At 36.0% G+C, this 19,411-nt stretch overlaps 1 protein-coding gene across 7 annotated transcripts in view; it reads left to right on the top strand.

The window, feature by feature from the left end:
• The window catches only part of COL19A1 (collagen type XIX alpha 1 chain), a 186,383-nt gene that overhangs the window by 67,041 nt on the left and 99,931 nt on the right, over window positions 1-19,411 (top strand). For 5 of the 7 annotated variants that reach the window (XR_009277161.1, XM_058834718.1, XM_058834720.1 and 2 more), the window contains 2 exons: window positions 150-194; window positions 18,963-19,016. Coding sequence is in view for 6 of the 7 variants with exons in the window: in XM_058834718.1 (XP_058690701.1) it covers window positions 150-194; window positions 18,963-19,016 (99 nt within the window). In the remaining variant the exon portion in view is untranslated. The remainder of the gene's footprint in view (window positions 1-149; window positions 195-18,962; window positions 19,017-19,411) is intronic. The other 2 variants (XM_058834719.1, XM_058834722.1) reach the window with 1 other exon arrangement.

Raw genomic sequence — 19,411 nt, forward strand, 5'->3', positions numbered from 1 at the left:
CATACCTTTTTGAATGAGAAACAACCAGCATCCAAATTATTTAATTTTTGTCTTATAATAAAAGTTCAGTGCAGTAAAATTATTTTAAAGAATACCATTACTTGAACAATGTTTGTTTGAGATTTGTATTTTATCCTTTTTTGTTCCAGGGTGAACAAGGCTTTCCAGGTAGTAAGGGTGAAGAAGGTGAAAAGGTAAATTATTTAACCCTTGTAATTTATTGGTATAACAATATGATAGATGGCCAACCAAGCAGAGAGTTGTACCTGAGAGTGTACCTTAACCTTTAATTAATAAAATTCTTAAAGTTTTGACATGTGAATGCTTAAGAACAAGAAGTTCCTTATGTATTTCCTGGGTACCGTCAAGGCTTCTTTTAGACTTTTTTTTTTCCTATAAGAAAAGGTTTTATGAAGAACCAACAGAACCTCTGCAGTGGCAGGAAATAGTTCAATAGCTTGCATTAAAATGGGAACTAAACCCATTTAGCCTTCTTTGTGGAAGGCTGTCTTGCTGATAGAATGCCAGCACTGGGTGGCATTAAATGATGCAATACAATATTCTTGTGTTACTTCTGGCAGGTAAGTCTTCCCAGGTAGGGAAGTAAAGTAAATCAAAGGCAAGTAAATGTGTGTTGAGGGACAAATGGAAGGAAGAGCCAGGTGCTAGCTTGTCTAATAAGAATTAAAGTAACAGTGGAGATAGTTTATGGTTGTAACTTCAGTTCTTAACCGTGTTCATGCCTGTTTACTAGTTTCTCACTAATTTTGGCTGGTTTGGATTAGGCAACCTGAAGTAAGAGTCTTTTCTTGAAACAAGTTGTTTCTCTGTGCTTTGGCCCACTGTCTAAAAAGGGTGCAGAAAAGCATTTCTGCTGAATTTATATATCATAAAGATGAAGAATGACAGAAGCTCCTATTCTGGCAATATTCAGACTGGTAAAAATAGAGAGTAGGCGAAAGCTTCTGAATTTAAAAAAGTGTAATATATTTGTGAGTTAGGCTGCTTTGGACATGGATATATTCACTCACCCACCATACCTCTTCAGAAGTGTCAGACAGCTTTCCAGTATTCATATTTTAAAGAAAGCATGCTATGGATTAACAGAATTGAAACAGATTTAAAATGTGGAGGTTTTTTTAGGAGGAAGTATCCCAGAAGCCAAGAAGGAAGAAGTATCAGAAGTAAAAACCAGCATCCATAGCAACTAACATTTATAATGTGAGATTCCAGCCTCTAAAAAAACCCACTTGTTAAGCTTCAGTGTTTCTGACTCCAATGACAGATCTTATTTCCATGGTAGTATCATTATTCATCAGTTCTGAAAGGCTTGTGCATTTTTTTCTTTCTTTTTTACCTCCCCATAATTGCTCTGTAGCTGTGCTGTGCTCTCCTCGAGTTCTATGAATAAAGTGTGTTTGAGCACAGGCACATGGTTCCAGTTGTTGCTGCCATTCTCTTTACTTGATTTTCCTTATTTTAAAGCAGAGATAAAATGACCTAATCACTGGTAGTTGCATTTTTCTTATGCAGAAGCTAAACCAGCATATTTTTTTTCCTTTTGTCTCTGTAAATTCAGATGAAAATTAAAAGGTTCATTTGAAAAAAAATCTAGTGTTTATTAATATGTTTACTATTATTTATTATTAATGCTGCATTCAACTGCCCTTGAAATTAAAGGAAATATAAGAGTGGAAAGATCTTTATTTACCAGTGTTCACTCAAAAATAATTTGGGCTAATTTTATCAGAAGCTATACATGATATTTGTGTAGGAAGTGTGTTCTTTAAGGTTATGAGAAGTAGGTCTTAGCAGTTACTCAGTTCAGCTTTGATTCAAATAATTGTGTAACAATAACAATGTAGAGTTTCAGCTACTAAACTCCAGTATAAAAAAATTATCAACACATTTGCATTTTAACATAACACAAAATGAAATAGTTATACGACTTTGTGTGTAACAAACATGATTACAAAGCCTTAAATGGAAAATTTTCCTATTACCAAAAATTCTGCCCAATATTGCATATTAAGAAACAAAATTTTTGCACACTCCATTTTGCATACCACCTAAGGTGATTGGGACGCAGCTACCTCAGTGTGGGATATTTGCCATTCCAGACTCCCCACAGGAGTACATGGAAATATAAATGTACATGGAAAAGAGCCATCCTCTGCTTTTGGTTCAGTGACCCTATCATTTCATAGGATTGAATACTTGAAACCAACTCAGCCTTATACCTCATTTCATCAAATGAAAATAGTTGTTTTTTGTATTAGGTTCTGCTTTGGCAGAGCAAGCCTTAGGGACATCAGAGAGACAGAGACAACTGAGGTGACAGTGCATAATCATTTGTACATTACAGTTATGGGAAGCATCGGTAATGTAAATTATTGAGGGAGATTCCTTATTGCTGTTTAGGGGTTTCTCTGCCACACTTGGTTCTTCCTGAGGATTCAAAAAGTCTCGTTCTCCTTTTGGTCATGGCTGAACTTGTTTCTCTTTTACAGAAACCAATAGTGGTACAGGAAGTACAGACAGTGCAAGTGTAATGTTGCAAGTTTTCCCTCCAATATCCTCTCCCAGTGAATTTATTTTAATTCTCCTTTGTATTCTGTTTTCTCTGTGTTACATAAATTATGACACTCTTATATGATAGTCTTATTACTGCAACAAAAACATTGGTTTACCCTTTTATAGCGTGACTGAAAAAGTATACACTGAGAGAAGTTTTAATTGGTTTGCTGCCAAGTAGGCAAACTATATAATGGGGATCTGTTCTCCTTCTAATGCTGCTTAGAATTTTAATTTTACAGTATGGGATAGAAAACATGACTATTACATTTCATGATGATAGGCAGTCAGAAGGTACTGATAACAGGTAGAAGAAAGCTTTAAAATACAGAATGTTCTTGGTAAATCAGAAATGTAGCCCAAAAAGAAAAATGAAATTGCAACTGAAAGAATAAGATGTTCCAAAGTGAAGTGTTGTCTGCAACACTAACTAAAAAGTCCTATTAAAAAGTGCTATTTGGTGTTGATATGGCTTCAATTTTACAAATTTTGAAAGACAAGCACTGAGAATGACTGATGCTCAGAAATACAGAACCTTTGGGGAAGGATTGCATGATTGACTCTCAGTGTGGAGTCAGCTGAAAATATGTGAACAGTATTCAAATACATAACATTACTACAAGGAGGAAATAATGGTCTGTTTGTGTGTCTGTAGTGCATGCAGAGCAGTGGGCTGGAAATACAGCAAGGGAGATGCTGTGTAGCCATTAGGAAAGGGTTTTTAATTTTAACAGTGTTGTTTGTTACGGAAGTAATTTCCTCTTCCAGTGGTCTGCAGTTTTTATCCTGGTAACACAAAAAGGAATAAACTAAAGGCTTGGTTCACGAAAACACGGGAGATGAGATTATCTTAAATGACTTTGCCGTTTTCTGTTAATAGCATCAAAACTATGCAAGGTATCCCTTACACTTATTTCTAATTCAATAAGCACAGAGAACAGCAAGACAGTTTCTTTTTGAACATACATACTTGTTTGTTTTTAATGTCCAGTTAATAGTTTTCTTTGCTAGGACTGTAAAGCTCTGAAACAGGCTGCCCATAGTGGTTTCCTAGCAGCAATTTTTCCTTGAGGTTTTCAAGGCAAGCCCTGAGCAATCTGGCCTGATTAACAAGTTCAGGTCTGGATTTCATTCTCTCTAGGTTTCAAAATCTCAGACCTATCTTGAAACTTGCAGAGGCTGAAATCTTATTTATTATTACTTGTTTTGATTCTAGAAGTATGTGCATCACTGGGGGGTTGGAACAGGCCCAGTCACTGTTAGCTAGGTTGGAAAAGTCCTTTGATACAGTCGAGTCCAACCTATGACCTAACACTATTTATTTACTGGACCATGACAGTAAGTACCACATCCAGTCTTTTTTAAACACTTTCAGGGACAGTGACTCTACCACGTCTCTGGACAGCTCGTTTCAATGCCCAGCCATTCTTTCTGCAAAGAACTTGTCTAATGTCCACCCTAAATATCCAAATTGGAGAAATAACTCTAAAATATCTTTTTCCTTTGTTAAATCTGTAATTAATTCTCTTTCCGCCTGGTTATTTCTTCCTTTGGTCACTCCAGTTAGTACTCTTTAACCAGGTCCCCTACTTTTTCTGTCATCTTGTCTACCTTTTTGGTTAGAATATGTATTTTCTTTAGTACACTTTACAGATATGATTCTTTCTGTAAATGAGCTAGAACACTGAGAATTCAATTTTCTGGGACACTTGGAATGTGAATGCCGTATAGGTTTCATTAATCTTTAGCAGTATATGTGGAACAAACCTAAATTATATTTGAAATAGTGGTGATAGAAAAGCCAACAAATGTACATGTTAATTATAGCTGAGCAAACATGACTTGTTTGTCACTAACAGGTAATAGTCATTTCATAGAGCTGGGAATCTTTAATTCCTTGCCTTGCTTAGTTATTTCAAAATGCTAGTATAAAATCCCTGTTTGTGTTTTAAGTCAGAGAGACAAGGTGTGCTCTTATGTAACAAAATCACAGGACTAGCTGATATCTCAGAAGACTCAAAAGTTGAGAGGAGGATTGCTGTGCTCTGGAGAGGGACTCTTCAATTGCATTTTCACTGGACTGACAGCATTCCTTCATAAAGTGTATTCCCTTTCTTCTCACACTTGAAGCTGAGGGCTTTAAAACTGCTTCTCATTGGACCTGAGCTATGTAGCAGTTTATGTGCTGTGATATGCACTTGTAGACATTTGATCTCTGGTAAAGTTATTATTTTACTATAATTCTGTGGTTAATATTTCTCAATATATTTTTATTTTTTATTTATATAATCTATAAATATATAATATATATTATATTTCTCAATATATTAATTAAAAAGTTACATGTGTTTGAATAAGGGAAACTTTGAGAATAAAACCATAATGATAGTTATAATTTCCAGAGCGTCATCCTTTTTACATTATATATTGCATGTCTTAATTGTGCTTTCACCTGTGTATACATATGAGTAGAGAGTAGGAGTCTGGGGCTTGTCCAGCCTAAATGTAGAAAAAAAATTCATCTGCCTAATTTTCTTCTAAACGCAGGATGTTCTTTGTATATATTTACTATTTTCTGAAGTACAATTTGAATTATCCCAGGAAATAGGGCTTCATCTATTTCCTTTAGAAGACAATTCCTAATAGATCTTAGTGTCAAGAAGATTTCCTGGAGGTTCAGTGTTTTCTACTTCATCCTATCACACCTAATAAAATACTCCTCTGTCTATCTTCTATCCATCCAGAACACACAAGGCTATAAACTTCCAGGGTGTCCCCAGGTGTAGCCTTTTCTTTCAGTCTTCAATATGCTTTTCTTAAATAAGCATAAAGAAATGAAGAAAGAATTACATTTCCTAGGTCTAACATGCTGGTTTGAAGCTAGCCATTATTTAGTTTCTAATATTTTAATGTCTATCATAAATTTCAATGGTAAAACCAGACAGCTCAAGTACTGGGGAAGCTTCCAATTTACTTGAAAAATAGAAGCTATTGCACATAGATAGAAGACAAAGGTCCATAATTAAAAATACTAAAAAAATACAATTAAGAGAAGTAGTTAATTACAATTAAGAGAAGCACTATGTATTAGTAGAGTGGTTCTATTTATGAGCTGTAGATTCTTCTAGAAATGCTTCTGTCCGAGCAAAAGATTAGAAGAGTAAATTCCATAAACTGCAAATCTTGGTGTAACCATGGACACTACCTGGTCTTAATGTTTTTTGAGTAATGGAAGAATGTGCAATTTTCATTATAGACTTAGGGTCCTATTCCCTAGTTTGTTTGGATGTGAGTGGAGTTGGTTCCACTGTGCTTAAAAATTGTCTCTTACCTGTGCTAGCCATCAATGCAGATACTTTACTGGGGAAGGGAGAAGAATATCTGAAATCCTTGATCTCCTGTTTCATGCAGGTAAGACTGAGTGCTTTATCAGCTGGATGTAAATGTGAACAGAGGTTTTTCATACTTGTCTCCTTGTGCTACATAGGGAAGTATGCAAGTTTTTTTCTTTCTCATCTTGTAAAAATTTAGTCACCTCTTTGCACCTTCTTTTATTTCTCTCCCTGAAACAAATGCAGTCACATCGGCATCCTAGAAAGCTAAACATTGCCAGGGTAGGGTAATGTTTAGGTAGTTCTGTGATATTTGGCTTGATCTGGCCATCTTCCTGTTGTTTAATGCTCTTGCCCTTTGAAATAGGCTTAATCAAAAGTGTCTGTTGGGAATAGTTCCCTAGCCTATGCTAGCTTTTGAATTGTGCCTGGGAATTATATGAGGAAATGCTAATTGGACTCATTGAAATGTCTGCAAAAAATCCTTCACAGCTGGGGTCTATCAATTAAATGATACAGATGGCCAAGTACCAGGTCCCAAGATCTATCACTGTTTAATTTACTTACACATACCCATTTGGTGAGATTAAAGGTTCATCAGGCTCAGCATCCTGCTTCTAATGATAGCCTGAAGTGGTGCCCTGGGGAAAAGTATGAGGACAAAGTAAGCAAGTATAGTACTCTTCCAGCCTTCAATTATTTGAGGCTGCATCTCAACAGATGTGTTTTCTGTGAATTTAGTAGTCTTCAATGGATTTTTCTCCTACTAAAAAGTACAGTTTTCTTCTGGATTCATGTAAACTTTGAGCATCTGCAATATCCTGTGGTGAGGAATTTCACAGTTTACCTTTGTGTTTGAAGAAATACTTCCTTTTGTTTATTTGAAACCTGCTTCCTCTTAATTTGATTTGGTGTCCCCTACTTCTTTCAGAAGGTTCCTGTTCTCCTTTTCAGTATCAATTGAGAATCAATAAGCTTCTGTTACACCTTCCTGAGCTGTCTCTTTCAAATTGAAGAATATCAGTTTACTTAGTGTCTCCAGCTATGAAAAATATTCAGTATTGGATCATCCTTACTTAGTTGCTCCTGATATTACTGAGTTCCGTTCCAGTGTTTAAAGATGCAAAAGACAAGAACTTCAGTCTACCTGTAGTATCACAGGGAAATTCTTTGGTTTATTCTCTGTGCCTTCTTGTCTCCTCACAGGGACTTTTCTGTCCTCTCCTTAGCTTTGAGTGTGGCCTCAGGATCTTGTTCTTGATCCTTTTTAACTGGTTATTAACAGTCACTGCATTTAGGAAGTTCTGTTTGTGTTCACAGGTGTTACGGCTACATAGGGGGTATATGGATTTTATAATCTTCATCATTTGGTGTATATCTGCACTGAACTTAATTTGTCCTTTTGTCGTGTTATTTCATCCTAAAATTACTGTATTGAGTCTGTAACAGTTTATCCTCATCTTTTTTATCCTTAATCATTTGGTAGTTTCACCAGATTGTTGTGTACTTCAAAACATTTTTCTTTGAGGTTTGAGTGTAAACATTCCAAGTCTTGCTAAGAACAAGATTAACAGAAAACTGATTTTTACAATACCTAAATGCTGGTGTGGACTCTGAACCTCTTTCTTCCTTGGAATAGAAATGTAATATTTGACTGGTGTGGAGGGCTTTTGGCATTAGAAAGGTATCTTTATCTTAAGCTCTGAAAATGGCTGTTTGCACATATTGAGTACAATTGTTTAAAAACATCTTGAGCCTGACAGAGTTCAGAACTCTGATGATCCCTGTGGGTCCTTTCCAACTCAGAATATTCTGTGATTCTGTAATTTACTTTGGCCCACAACGCTCTCAAAATTCCAATTGTTCCCACAATATAGGAAGCTTCTTGCATGGTAGGCCCAGACGTGGATCTCTGGGCAAGAAAGCCCACGTGGTGCTCTGCAGAAACTGCTTGTTCTGGTGAGCTTTCTGGGGTATCATTGTAACTTCCTTAGTAGGCATTCTGCTGAGATATGAGGTTTAATAGTGCGAGCAGAGCGCCGAGTCCTTTGGATGTACCGCTTCCAATAACCGTGCCTTCTGTGCCACTTTTGAGATTTCTGTGAAGACATATCCAGAGATACATGGCTGCATGTCATTACAGCTGTAATGCCTAGAGAAAGCACTTGCTAGTTTGGAAACAAGGCTCTAAGCTTTTTGACTGATAGCTAATAAATGGTAATTAATTCAAAATTAATGTATCAATTTTTACCTGTAACTCACAGTGCACATTTAGCAAGTGAGAACTGTTGCAGAAGATTTTTCATTATGAAAAATACTGTACTGACAGGAATTTAATGAGAAGAAGCAATAGGATAATCTAATAAACAGTACTGATGCTGCAATATTTAAAAATAATATTTAGCATAAATTGCATGCATGCTTATGGAGCCTTGTAGTTCCCATAATTTAGCCTTATACTTTGAGACCTCTTTAAAAATTCTTTTATCTAGTATTTACAAAATAGGCATGAGTGCAAGGACTTAAAATTGCAGATGAAATCACAGAATCAGGGAATGTTTTGATTTGGAAGGAACCTTAAAGCTCATTTAGTTCCAATCCTCCTGCCATGGGCAGAGACATCTCCTACTATACCAGATTGCCCAAAGCACCATTCAAACTGGCCTTGAACACTTTGCAGGGATTGGGGAACTTCTCTGGGCAGCCTGTTCCAGTCCCTCACTACCCTGACAGTTTCTTTTATGTAATCTAAGTCTTTCCTCTTTTTCTTAAACAAGTTTAAGTCAATGGGCTCTGTATGTGAGCTTTTGCAAATTTGAGTGTTTTCAATGAGGAAAAGGATTAGAATTTATGAACAATTTAATGAAAGAAGAAACAGCAAAAGATTACAGACATAGGTCACTGTAAAACAGGAGATGAGAGAACTGTTTTCATTAATATACTAAAAATAGAACTCAGTGTGTGCATATGAGCAGAGGAATCTTTCTAAAACCTGCAAAGACAGATGTGGATGTCACTACTGAAAAGTCAGTAATATACACCTTAAAGTATATTCAAGTTTCAAAGCACTTTTTTTGCTCCACTTAGTAGTAGTTGATGTTTATTAACGTAACACTGTCAGTGATAAATATAGTCTTCCTCCCAAACTCCTCCTTTCCCGTTGCTTCTTCCTATCCCCAGTGTCCATGTGCACTGCTATTGCAACTGTTTGTGTGATTCCTAGTAAAATAAACAAGTCATGGGACTATTTAAACCAAAAAAGTGCCTCTGTTTACTGGAGATATGTCCCAGCACATTTTGTTTCTCCAGACTGGTATGTGGCTATTCTTCAGCAACCAATGCAATTCAGAAGAAAAGGCATATTTAAGTGACCAAAAGATGCTACAGACCTATACAGATGACTTTTGCAGTTGGAGAACAGTGTGATTCTTTTCAGATGAAACTACACTGAAAGAGGTACTTTGGGAACAAGCCTAAGGTGCTGAAATTTCAATGGCTCATTAATTAAATCAGACTAGAGCTACTTCAGTGTAGGTTTGGAATAATTCCAACAAAATACAATGTTGACATCTACTACTCTGTCATTTTCTCCATAAATCATCTCTTTTGTGCCACACTCTATGCTCATATGGACATAAATAAAAAGTACTTTCAAGGAGACCTGACTTAACATGGCATGGAAGTCAAGGATATTAAGGCTGTTATAAAGGATATGCACAGAAGTTCAAGAATGGTGAAATTGTACAGAAGGATGTGCTTATGTAGCTGAGTCAGCAGCTTTATGATGGTACTTTTTACAGTATGCACATTCATCATCTTTGTGTATTGTTAAATTTTAGTTTAATAAGCCAAAGAAGCTGGATTAGAAGAGCATCTAATCTGCAACGTCTGCTGAGAGTTTCTGTAACAGTAGGTAAAAAGTAGGTGAATACTGAGTTGTCTTAGGTGTCTATCACTGATCTTTCTGGTATAGTGAGGCCAGTATATATTGTCCTAAATAAAGAAAAAAGCTTAATCCTGGTACCATTTTAATTTTTATGTACTTATTGAAGGCTAGCAGTAAGTTAAACTCCTGCTGGTGGTAGCTGGCCAGTAGATACAGTACAGATTTCCTAGGATGACCTTTCTAAAGATAATTCCTCCCATTCAGTAGGCTGCGGAATATTGTACCACCTATTTATTCTAGACCTTTTGAGTTTTCACCCTTCACTGCACAGTGGTTCAGCTAGAAAAGAAATGTAATTGTTTCTATGGGTGATACCCATAGAGCCTGTATGGGCTGACTGTATGGACAGTTGCCAAGAAAGTGGGAGCTGTTAATTTCAATCCACTCAAAAGGGGAGGAAACATCTTGAATTAAATCTCTGTTTACTAAGTTTTGTGTAAAAGGCAGAAAATTCCAACTTTTCTAATTATATTTTGAACTGTCCTTAGTGAAATCTGACTGGGCAAGGTGGGTGTATTTTGAACACAGATCAAGTCTCCACCTCAGATAAATATCCATTAGGAGACTGAACATACCACATCTTTAAACCATACCAGGGTTTGTGAGAGCTTTATTGAAACACCAGTTTCCTGGTATAAAGTGTGAAATTCTATGACCTTAATAAACTACTTATTGTAGTCTAAGAAAATAGAGATAACTGATACTGCTGTCTGTGTGGGCCTGATGAACATGGTTAATAGTCACAGCTACAGAAAAGGCTATTATTCTGTTTTTCGTGTGACAGAAATAAAGCTAGAGGTGCAGCCTTTGGCAGAAAAGATGTAGCAGTCCATCAGCTTGTGCAAACACTTGACGTGCCTTTAACCATCTGCAGAACATCTTTTAGAGTATAAATAACAATAGCAATACCCTGCCAAAACCATGAAAGCGTGTGTGTCTAAAAAATACTATGTTCTGTGAAAGAAATACTATTTGTCAACTGATGTCAAGAACAGATTGGCTTTCGGTTGCCTTAGGAGACAAGCCCTGAAAAGAAAGTAGTTTATTCCTCCTACGGAAAAATCTTCATTCAACACTAACACCAACTCGGTATAAACAGAAACTTCCCCACTAAAAGGCAGATAGGATTTTAAACAATTGTAGCTGCAAGTCAAATCCATTTCTAGTATTTACTTAAGAAATGGAAAAATAATCTGCTCATTAAATGAGACATTTTTTTTTCTTTTGAGGTTTTAATCTACTGATAGATACACAAGATACTTAAGTTTAAAATTACTAGGGAGATCAGTGAGGGGAAACTTAGAGCCAAATTCAGCTATTAGTTTTATTCTTGAAAGCTGTAAGAACAAAACTGTAATACCTCAGGGAATTCTGCAAGTTGAGACATGTATTATGATTCCCTTGTGTTAGGCAAAGTACAAAGACAGAGTGGGCCATTTACTTAATCCAAGGGTTATTATAACTAAAATATAAGAGTTAAGACAGTAGATGGATATCTGCAGAAAAAACAGACCTGATTGGCTAATAAAAAATAAATAATACAAAAAATGATGCTACACCTGTTGTGCAGATTTTGTGATCATAACACTAGAGAAAAATGGGGTTGAAGGGAGTGGTTATTGTATGGAAATAAATGGTATGACCTTGTGTAAGCCTTGCAGTGCCAAGCTGTGCACTGAGTTTTACACTTGGATGTCCTGGTATTTAAGTGTGTGTGCATGAGAACCATCAAAGGAGAAGATAAATGATGACCAGGGTTTTAACTATGACAATCCTAACGGGCAGGTGAGAGCAGGATGAGAGAGTATTTGTGAAAATAGCCTGGATCAAAGTGGAAAATGTGTAGAGCGATGAAAAAGATTTTGTCTATGGTCTGGATGTGGATTGTATCTCAGAGACTCACTTTAAGATAATTCCAGCTCTTGCTGACCAACAGAACCAGTATTTTTACAGTGACAAAAGGAGGAAGCTTTTTAAAGTTAAAAATGTTGAAAGAAATATTTAAACAATTCAAACATAGATTAGATATACGGTACTGGAAAGTTAAGACATGGTTTTGGTGAGGAGTCAAGTCTGGATGTAACTGATGACTCACAGAAATGATTGTTGCTTTTATATTTACAGATGAGATTAGCCAGAGACACTGTAGGACAAAAAAACTGGACCATGAATGTTCCCTGCATGGCCTCTGCACGGAAAGATGCATGTATGAGTTGTCTGACTAAACTCAGGAGTCTTTATAGTTCGGAAAGCCTTTTGGTTTTGGATTATGAGGAAAGGTATAGCACAATAAATTATATGCAGTACACCAATTTTTAAACTGGAATGGTATTCTGTGTGTAGAGTTTATTGTAGAACTCAGCCAGATGGAGTGAGTAAAGAATAGAATATCCTTTCAGAATGATGTTCTTTTGAGTGTTAGAATATATTCTGGGACTTTCTGGGGAGTTATATTAGACAGCTGTTTGCCCCCACTAAAGCCTTTGCACAGAAATACCAAGTGGGATTTCAAAATGAAGATCACCACGAAAAAGCTTACTGACTCTTCCTTATAAACACATTTTGCTTGACTGATGATACTTTCTGAAAAGAGTATTAATATATTCAAGCAAATGTTAAGAATGCATGTTATCTAGGAGACTGAAACTCTGCTTTCAGATGCCTTAGGTTCTACTATTGCTCTTATTTCTATGAGTAAAACTTTAATATTGGGTTAAGAATTTTTCTTTCAAATTAGGTCTGTGAATAGATGCTCAAAAAATTACCTTAAAGAGTGAAGTTTTGATTGTTGATTTTGTTAGTATTTTTCTCCTTGACATTGAATGGCTTAAAGGAAAAGAAAAAGAAATTGAAATGGTCATGACAGCATGAGCCATGGCAGGATAGCATACAAAGCAAATTTTGCAAAGCACAAAGCCTAAATTTCATGTGGCAGAAAGAAAAGCAACTGTGAGCATCTTAAGCATGATTAGGACATTATTTTTCTTGGGATGTTTATTATTGAAAAACAAACTTAATGTGAGATTGTGATTAGATTTGTGTACATTGTAGCAAGCAAGAGTTAGCCAAAATCTCAGTACTTTTTCTTGTTGTCCTGGCTAATACCTATTACCCAGAAGGATGAGGTTGTGTCTTTGTTTCTTTACCTTAACAAGTCTCTTAAATGGAAAAGTGTTCTGTGCATCTTATCTTTTCCACTTATCACAGCACATCTTAATCCCTTTTAGTACTCACTTCATTAATGATCTTTGGCTCTGGTCAGCACTAGGGAATGTTAGGCAATCTCTTAGATTTCCACAGGGTAGGATTATACTGAAGATAATAACCAAGATGAGATTCCATAAGGAACACACTAAGAGTATATAGGACTCTTCACTTGTGTTTTCAATAAGGCATTGCTGGTAGCCTTGCTGTGGCATTTTCTAGCTGTGAAATAATATAATTGGACATTATTTAAGGCTTAGTTCTCAATCATAGTTCTGTATGCTATGTTATAAAAGTTTTCAATAAGACTGTGGCTGAGGACACTTTATTGGCTGTCAGAGTGCCATGGAATTAATAGACTGTTTTAGGAATCAGAGTTTGTGGATCCTGCGATGGGAGAGATGAACTTTCATAAAGGATGTGTGAGAAAGGAATGTATGCCTAAACTACCTGAATGAATGTGGATACGGTCCTTCAATCCTAAGAGATTGCTAGCTCTTCAAAATATGTTTATCAGTGTACTCCTGTTTTACCTGTGTTATTTGGTTTAATTTTTATTTTACTGCTCTGTGTCTCTGAACTCATTATTCAATCATTGCACTAGGCAATAATGGCACATGGACAGAGCAAACATCTCAGTCATATTGTTATTCTGTATATTGTTGACATTTGTATTAATGCTTGTCCATCTTTCAACACCTTCATGAAAAAAAGGAGACTTTGTTAAATGAGAGATTTTTTACTCCTTAAGACATGTACCTGCAAACACTGTAATCTTTACTCAGCAAGGACATCATCCTAATAAAAGCTAAAACTATTTCGACATGTGACTTTGACTCATTTTTCAAGAGAGAGCAATCATAGCAGAACCCAGGAGCAGCTGGGAGGAAATGTTATCCTGAAATAGTGTTCAGTCTTCATCTGCTTCACTCACAGGAAGACACACATACAATGGAGTATCATTAAGTCTGCTTAGAGCATTCTCAAGCAAAATCTACAGTTAAGGCAAATTCATTCTAATCTTAGATCATTACAGTATTTCTATGCCTTTTTAACACAAATTCCACCCTCCACGCCCCATTTGGCTGCAAATGAAATCTATTTTTTGTATTATCAATATGGAAACCTTGATGTCCCATTTATAGCATTTTTTCCCATATTTGAGATTCATCACCATGTTCTATGTTCATTCTTTCCTCCTAACTTTTTTTTCCACACTTTCTATCATTCTAGTTTGGAGAAGAGCAGAAAAATATGATGCCCTGAATGAGCTGTTATTTTTTGTTGTTCTCATCAGTGGCAAGTAATCTATGGGTTTTTTTCAGCTTGCATTTGACAAATGGAGAATGAAGTTTAGCCTTTTTAAAATGTCTTTGTGTTACAGATTCCTGTGCACTGTGATCCATGACAATACCCAGATACTTTTTTGCAGTAGTGCTACAGTTATTCCTGTTTGTGCATTAGATTTCTCCATTTGGAGAATACTACAATGAAAGTTTTATTGGACTTGGGGTTTGAGTATGGGGTTTTTTGGGGTTGGTTTTTTTTTTTTTTTTTTGGTTGCTGCTCTAATTGATCCAAATAACTTTGCATTTTAAGGTTTTTCTGCAAAGAGTAAAAATGGATGGTTGCCTTATTCCTGCTGACAGAATGAGGCAGTTCATTGATGCAGCTTTGGAGCCTTGGGCTCCTAGATTCAGTTTGTTCTGTGCCTAAGGTTTTCCTTTAATTGAGGTGGTAATTTGCCTTTATATGGCCTTTCTGGTTAGAAATGCTTAGGAGTGCTTGCTTAGGAATGTGACACGTGACACCCAGCAGTAATTAGCCATTGTGAATATTTTCAGAACTGCTCAATCTGTGTAAAAAAAAATGCAGGAAGGAAAGATCTTTCTCCTGACATAATATCCAGTATGCTCAGGAGCAACACTTGTTCAGGACTTCTTCACAAGACAGCAATGGCACAGTTTGGAATCAGCAAGTTTTTGGTCATTATTTCTTGATAAGTGTATCCACTCAACTGTCTGATCTCTATAAAGCTTTGTCTGAGCATCCTAAATATATAGGCTTGGGAAGACACAGGTTTTGAGGTGATATCCTTCCTGATCATCTCTTGATTTTTGTTTTCTATAACAGAAGTGTATTTCTGCAATGCATTATGCAGTCTCTTTCTGACTTTGCTTAGGAAATACTCTTATGTGCTACAGGGTTATAATCTGCTTGGAAATGAGCTTCATGTGCCACTCTTATGTTTCCTTGCATAGTGCCTCCCAGTCTGAACTGAGTCAAAATCATTAGTTTGTCTTGAATTCCACTCCTTTAATATGGTACGGTATCTCAGCAGTCCTGAGGTGCTTCACCCTGTGTATTGCCATTTTCCTAAAGCATGCTATCCCATATTCTGTGGAAGATTTACAAGTTGGGCAGTGAGAATATTATTAGGGTGACCTCTTCATAACCCCAGCCCTTCAGACATCTATCAGAAAATCAGAAAGAAACAAGGTTGTCTTTTTTTATCTGAAGATGTAGATTTTTTTTATCCATAATTTACTCAAGAAAAATCAATAAGCATTATTGTGAGCTGAGATCAGTTTAAAAGAAGCTATGGAGAAGTGGTCACAAGAAAATAAAATTCATGTAGAGCATTCTGCTGACACAGAGCTGTAGCATAGCAGGAAAAAAGTATTTAAAAAATAGCAAGTCATAACTGTCTTGAAGATATATAGGTAAAATCATGGAGTTTCAGAGGTTAAAAGTTATAAGGTGACCACTCTGACTTACTGGTATTATATAGCTTGTGTACTTTGGAGAGTAATTCAGCAAATGTTAACGATGGCACTTTCAAATTCTTCCAAAAAATGATACCAGGAATTCCTGATTTTTATCATTAACAAGGAAGTGTTAAAGAAAAATCTTCATATTTTTAGTTAAATTTTTAGGTTTTAATGTATTGTATTTCCAAATATAATTTTTTGCCATTCTAACATGGGGGAAATAGTGTGCAAGGAAAATGAGGCAATCTTAAAATGGACAAGTGAGTTGGAGGCTGGTACTCTCATCTTGCAGAGGCTGTGGATGTACCCCTGGCCCTAATTAAAGAATGCTATCATTGAATTCAGTGCATCCACTATTACAAACAGCAGACTGAATCCCTCCCAGCAGTTATTCTGGAGCAACCCCATCAGCTTGTTCCATCAGGGTAATGGAGTGCAGAATTGACCCGAAGAAATACAAATAATTCAGTGTTGCATGAGGTTAGTTTTAGTTAACTAATAAAAAAAGCTTGATGCTTTCAGAGTTTTGTCATCCTGTTTTTGCAATTAATAGTCTTTAATTGTCTCATCTGAATGTAATAGGCAGGAGCACTTCGTATAAAGCAACATTAACACGTTTTTCTCTCTTTTTCATAATCTATAAAGTACATTGCCACAAAGCCACAATGTTGATTATTAACAGCCTCCTCTGCACTGCAGAGTGGCTTCAGCGACTCTGCAAATTGGCTAGGTTTGAAGCTGTTAATTATGCAGTATAGTGTGCCACATAAAGACAGAAATGAGCATGACTTGGCTCAGTTCTTGTGAGAATAAATTGTAAAAAATTGGACCTCTGTTTGGTTTGAAATTTGGCTTCACAAAGAACGTGGACATTCCATATGATGGGCTTGGCAGGTACAAATTGTGTATGCCATTAAAAAATCGGAATATGTTCATAGTAAAGTTGCATACCTGGCTGAAGGCCAGGGGCTCTGCAGAGGTCCAAGGCTCATTAACAGGGGGTGCTTTTCATCATTTTGTCAAGGAAACTGAGAAACATCTTAAATCCAAATATTGTGTGAATCATAAGGAGTGGGGGGTTTCTTTCCTCCCTGCATTCACCAGCCACGCTTGTATGTGTCTGGAACTGCCTGGCGGCATTTTGAAGTTACCGTCTGCCTGCTGCAGAGGAAAAGGCGCATTCACCAGCACATACTGCTCATCTGACAGCGAGGCAAATGATAAGTGAGGGTGAGGGAACAGGCATCTTTTAGTTAGGCTCTCTGTTTGGCTTTTTATGGCGATGTAGTTGTTGCATAACAAATTATGACAAGATACTTTTATGTTAGGTTTCCACCTATACATCAAGGCATTTACAGGATACTGTTACTTCTGAAGCAATTTTGTACATATTTGCATCATTTTTCTTAAAGTGTGAAAGCAGATACACAAGTCATAGAAGAAATATTAGCTCCACAAATTGGAATGATTTGTAAATCTTCTGGAAATATATTCAGATAAGGAGATACTATGTCAAATACATGAATGTACTTTTATAACTGTTGCAAGATTGTAGCAGTGTAACTGGTACTAGTTGAAATATCCTGAAAGCAGTATTAAATGTTCAGTATGTCACAGTGATGAAAAGTAAAATGTCATTTTTTCAGTTCTGAAAGTTTAAGTGAGCTATTTAAAAAGAACAGTACGCCTGGGATTTCAACTGTTTTTTTTTTTTTTAAACTGACAGTGAAAGAAAATTACTATCTCAACCAGTATCTTATATCCACAGAACAAAGAGGACTCTATAGTTTAAACATAGTAAAATAATAAGTGTTAAATTCTTATAACTGTTTGGTGTAATTTGAACTTTGCAGTAAATGCACAGATTTATCTGGTGGAGGTTTTTAATGTTTTTTTAGCTAGTAAGAAAGGGAATACTTGAGGGAAAACCTTAACTGTATGATTCAAGCTAATGTGTAGCATTAAGTTTCTTATCAACAAGATGTATTAAAATGGAAAAAATGAACCAGTAATGCCATCGTGGGAGTGGGATTATTAAATTCACAGTTTGCTGCTAATTTTTTAGTGGGCTTCAGTTTTTTGACAAAGCTCATACAAACTCATTTTGCAAAACTGATTATTAGATGAAATGCCCTCTGTCATTGCCATGGGAGAAATAGCTCTGAATCAGGGTTGTGTCACAAATAGAGTTAGCTGAATGATCTCAGCTCAATGCCGTTTACCTAACAGAATTATGAGGATGATGCTGATATAATGAATAGGTTCTACTCAGACAAATGTAGTCCCCCAGAGATAATGGAAATTTGGTGAAGAGCTCTTTGTTTTCTTCAGTTTATATGAACAGCTTGGACTCTAATTAAAGTCAGTCCTCACACTTCTATCAGATTTATGCTACTTTATGATTACTTATTTTGATTTGACAAACTTGATTTGAGGGACAGAGATGCAATTATAGAGCCCTTTAGACTTATTGCTTCCGGAACGTATTTTCTCTTAAATTATGCTTCTTTAGCAAGTGCATTTTATTCGCTTTGATGAAATATGTCTTAATTGGAATAGCATGGTGGTTAGAGTTAATATGGAACTGAATTCTTTCATGTGTTCTACAAAGATTGTTGTGTTTTGTAGTCAGTGTTTCATGAGCAAACTCAGAAACCAGCTATAGTCAATTCTGAAGGAACCTTCCCATCATTTTTTTTCTTTTGATTAATGTTGTTCATATTCATACTCCTAAGAAAACTTTCAGAACAAAAGTTGTTCCCATTTTTCAAATGCAAATAGTTAACCATATACCAGTATGGGTCAAAGACAAATGATAATTACTGGTGTAAATTTCTGTTTCACCACCATGTTCTTGAAACACAGCAAGAAACAAGAATGCTCTTCTGTGATGAGTCTTTATGGATGTTCAATGATGCTATGAAGTACAGAGAACTGTACCTATCAGAGTGCTAGACATTTTTCAGGGACATTTATTCAGAAAGAATTTCTGTTGAAATGTAAGAAATAGTTCTGCTTGTGCATCCAATGTACATGAACATTTACAGAATGGTAAAATATTTTTCCTGTTAAAAAACATCATGGGTTAGGGTTTGCCATGAGTATATATAATAAAATAAATATTATTTATTTTAGGGTGAAAAAGGAGATAAAGGAGAACAAGGACCAGAAGGCCTTCCTGGAACAGAGGTAAACAGAACAATAATGAAACAGTCAAGTTACACCTTCAGAGTGGATGGTTTAGAAATGTAATTCAGACTTTATTTAAGAAGAGTGATAGATTTGGAAATTGTGTATGCTTGGAGATTTAACATCCCCAAGACTATAAGGGAGGAAGAGGTGCATTCATGTGGCTTAGGAGTTCTTAGAGCTTCATGTAAGGAGGACTGTGGATAAGGATTTGGTATGTTCCACGATGCTTCTGCTCATAACTCATGAGATAAACTGAAACAAGAATGGGGATTAAACGTAATATAGATGAGAATCATTCCTTGTTAGATAATCTGCTGGAAAATAAGTTATTTTTGGAGGCAGGGTAAAGCTATGGTTTGGTAGCTTTGGTTTCTGAAAGAGAAAATACACAA

Source organism: Poecile atricapillus, chromosome 3 (genome assembly GCF_030490865.1).
Source record: "Poecile atricapillus isolate bPoeAtr1 chromosome 3, bPoeAtr1.hap1, whole genome shotgun sequence".
NCBI lineage: Eukaryota > Metazoa > Chordata > Aves > Passeriformes > Paridae > Poecile > Poecile atricapillus.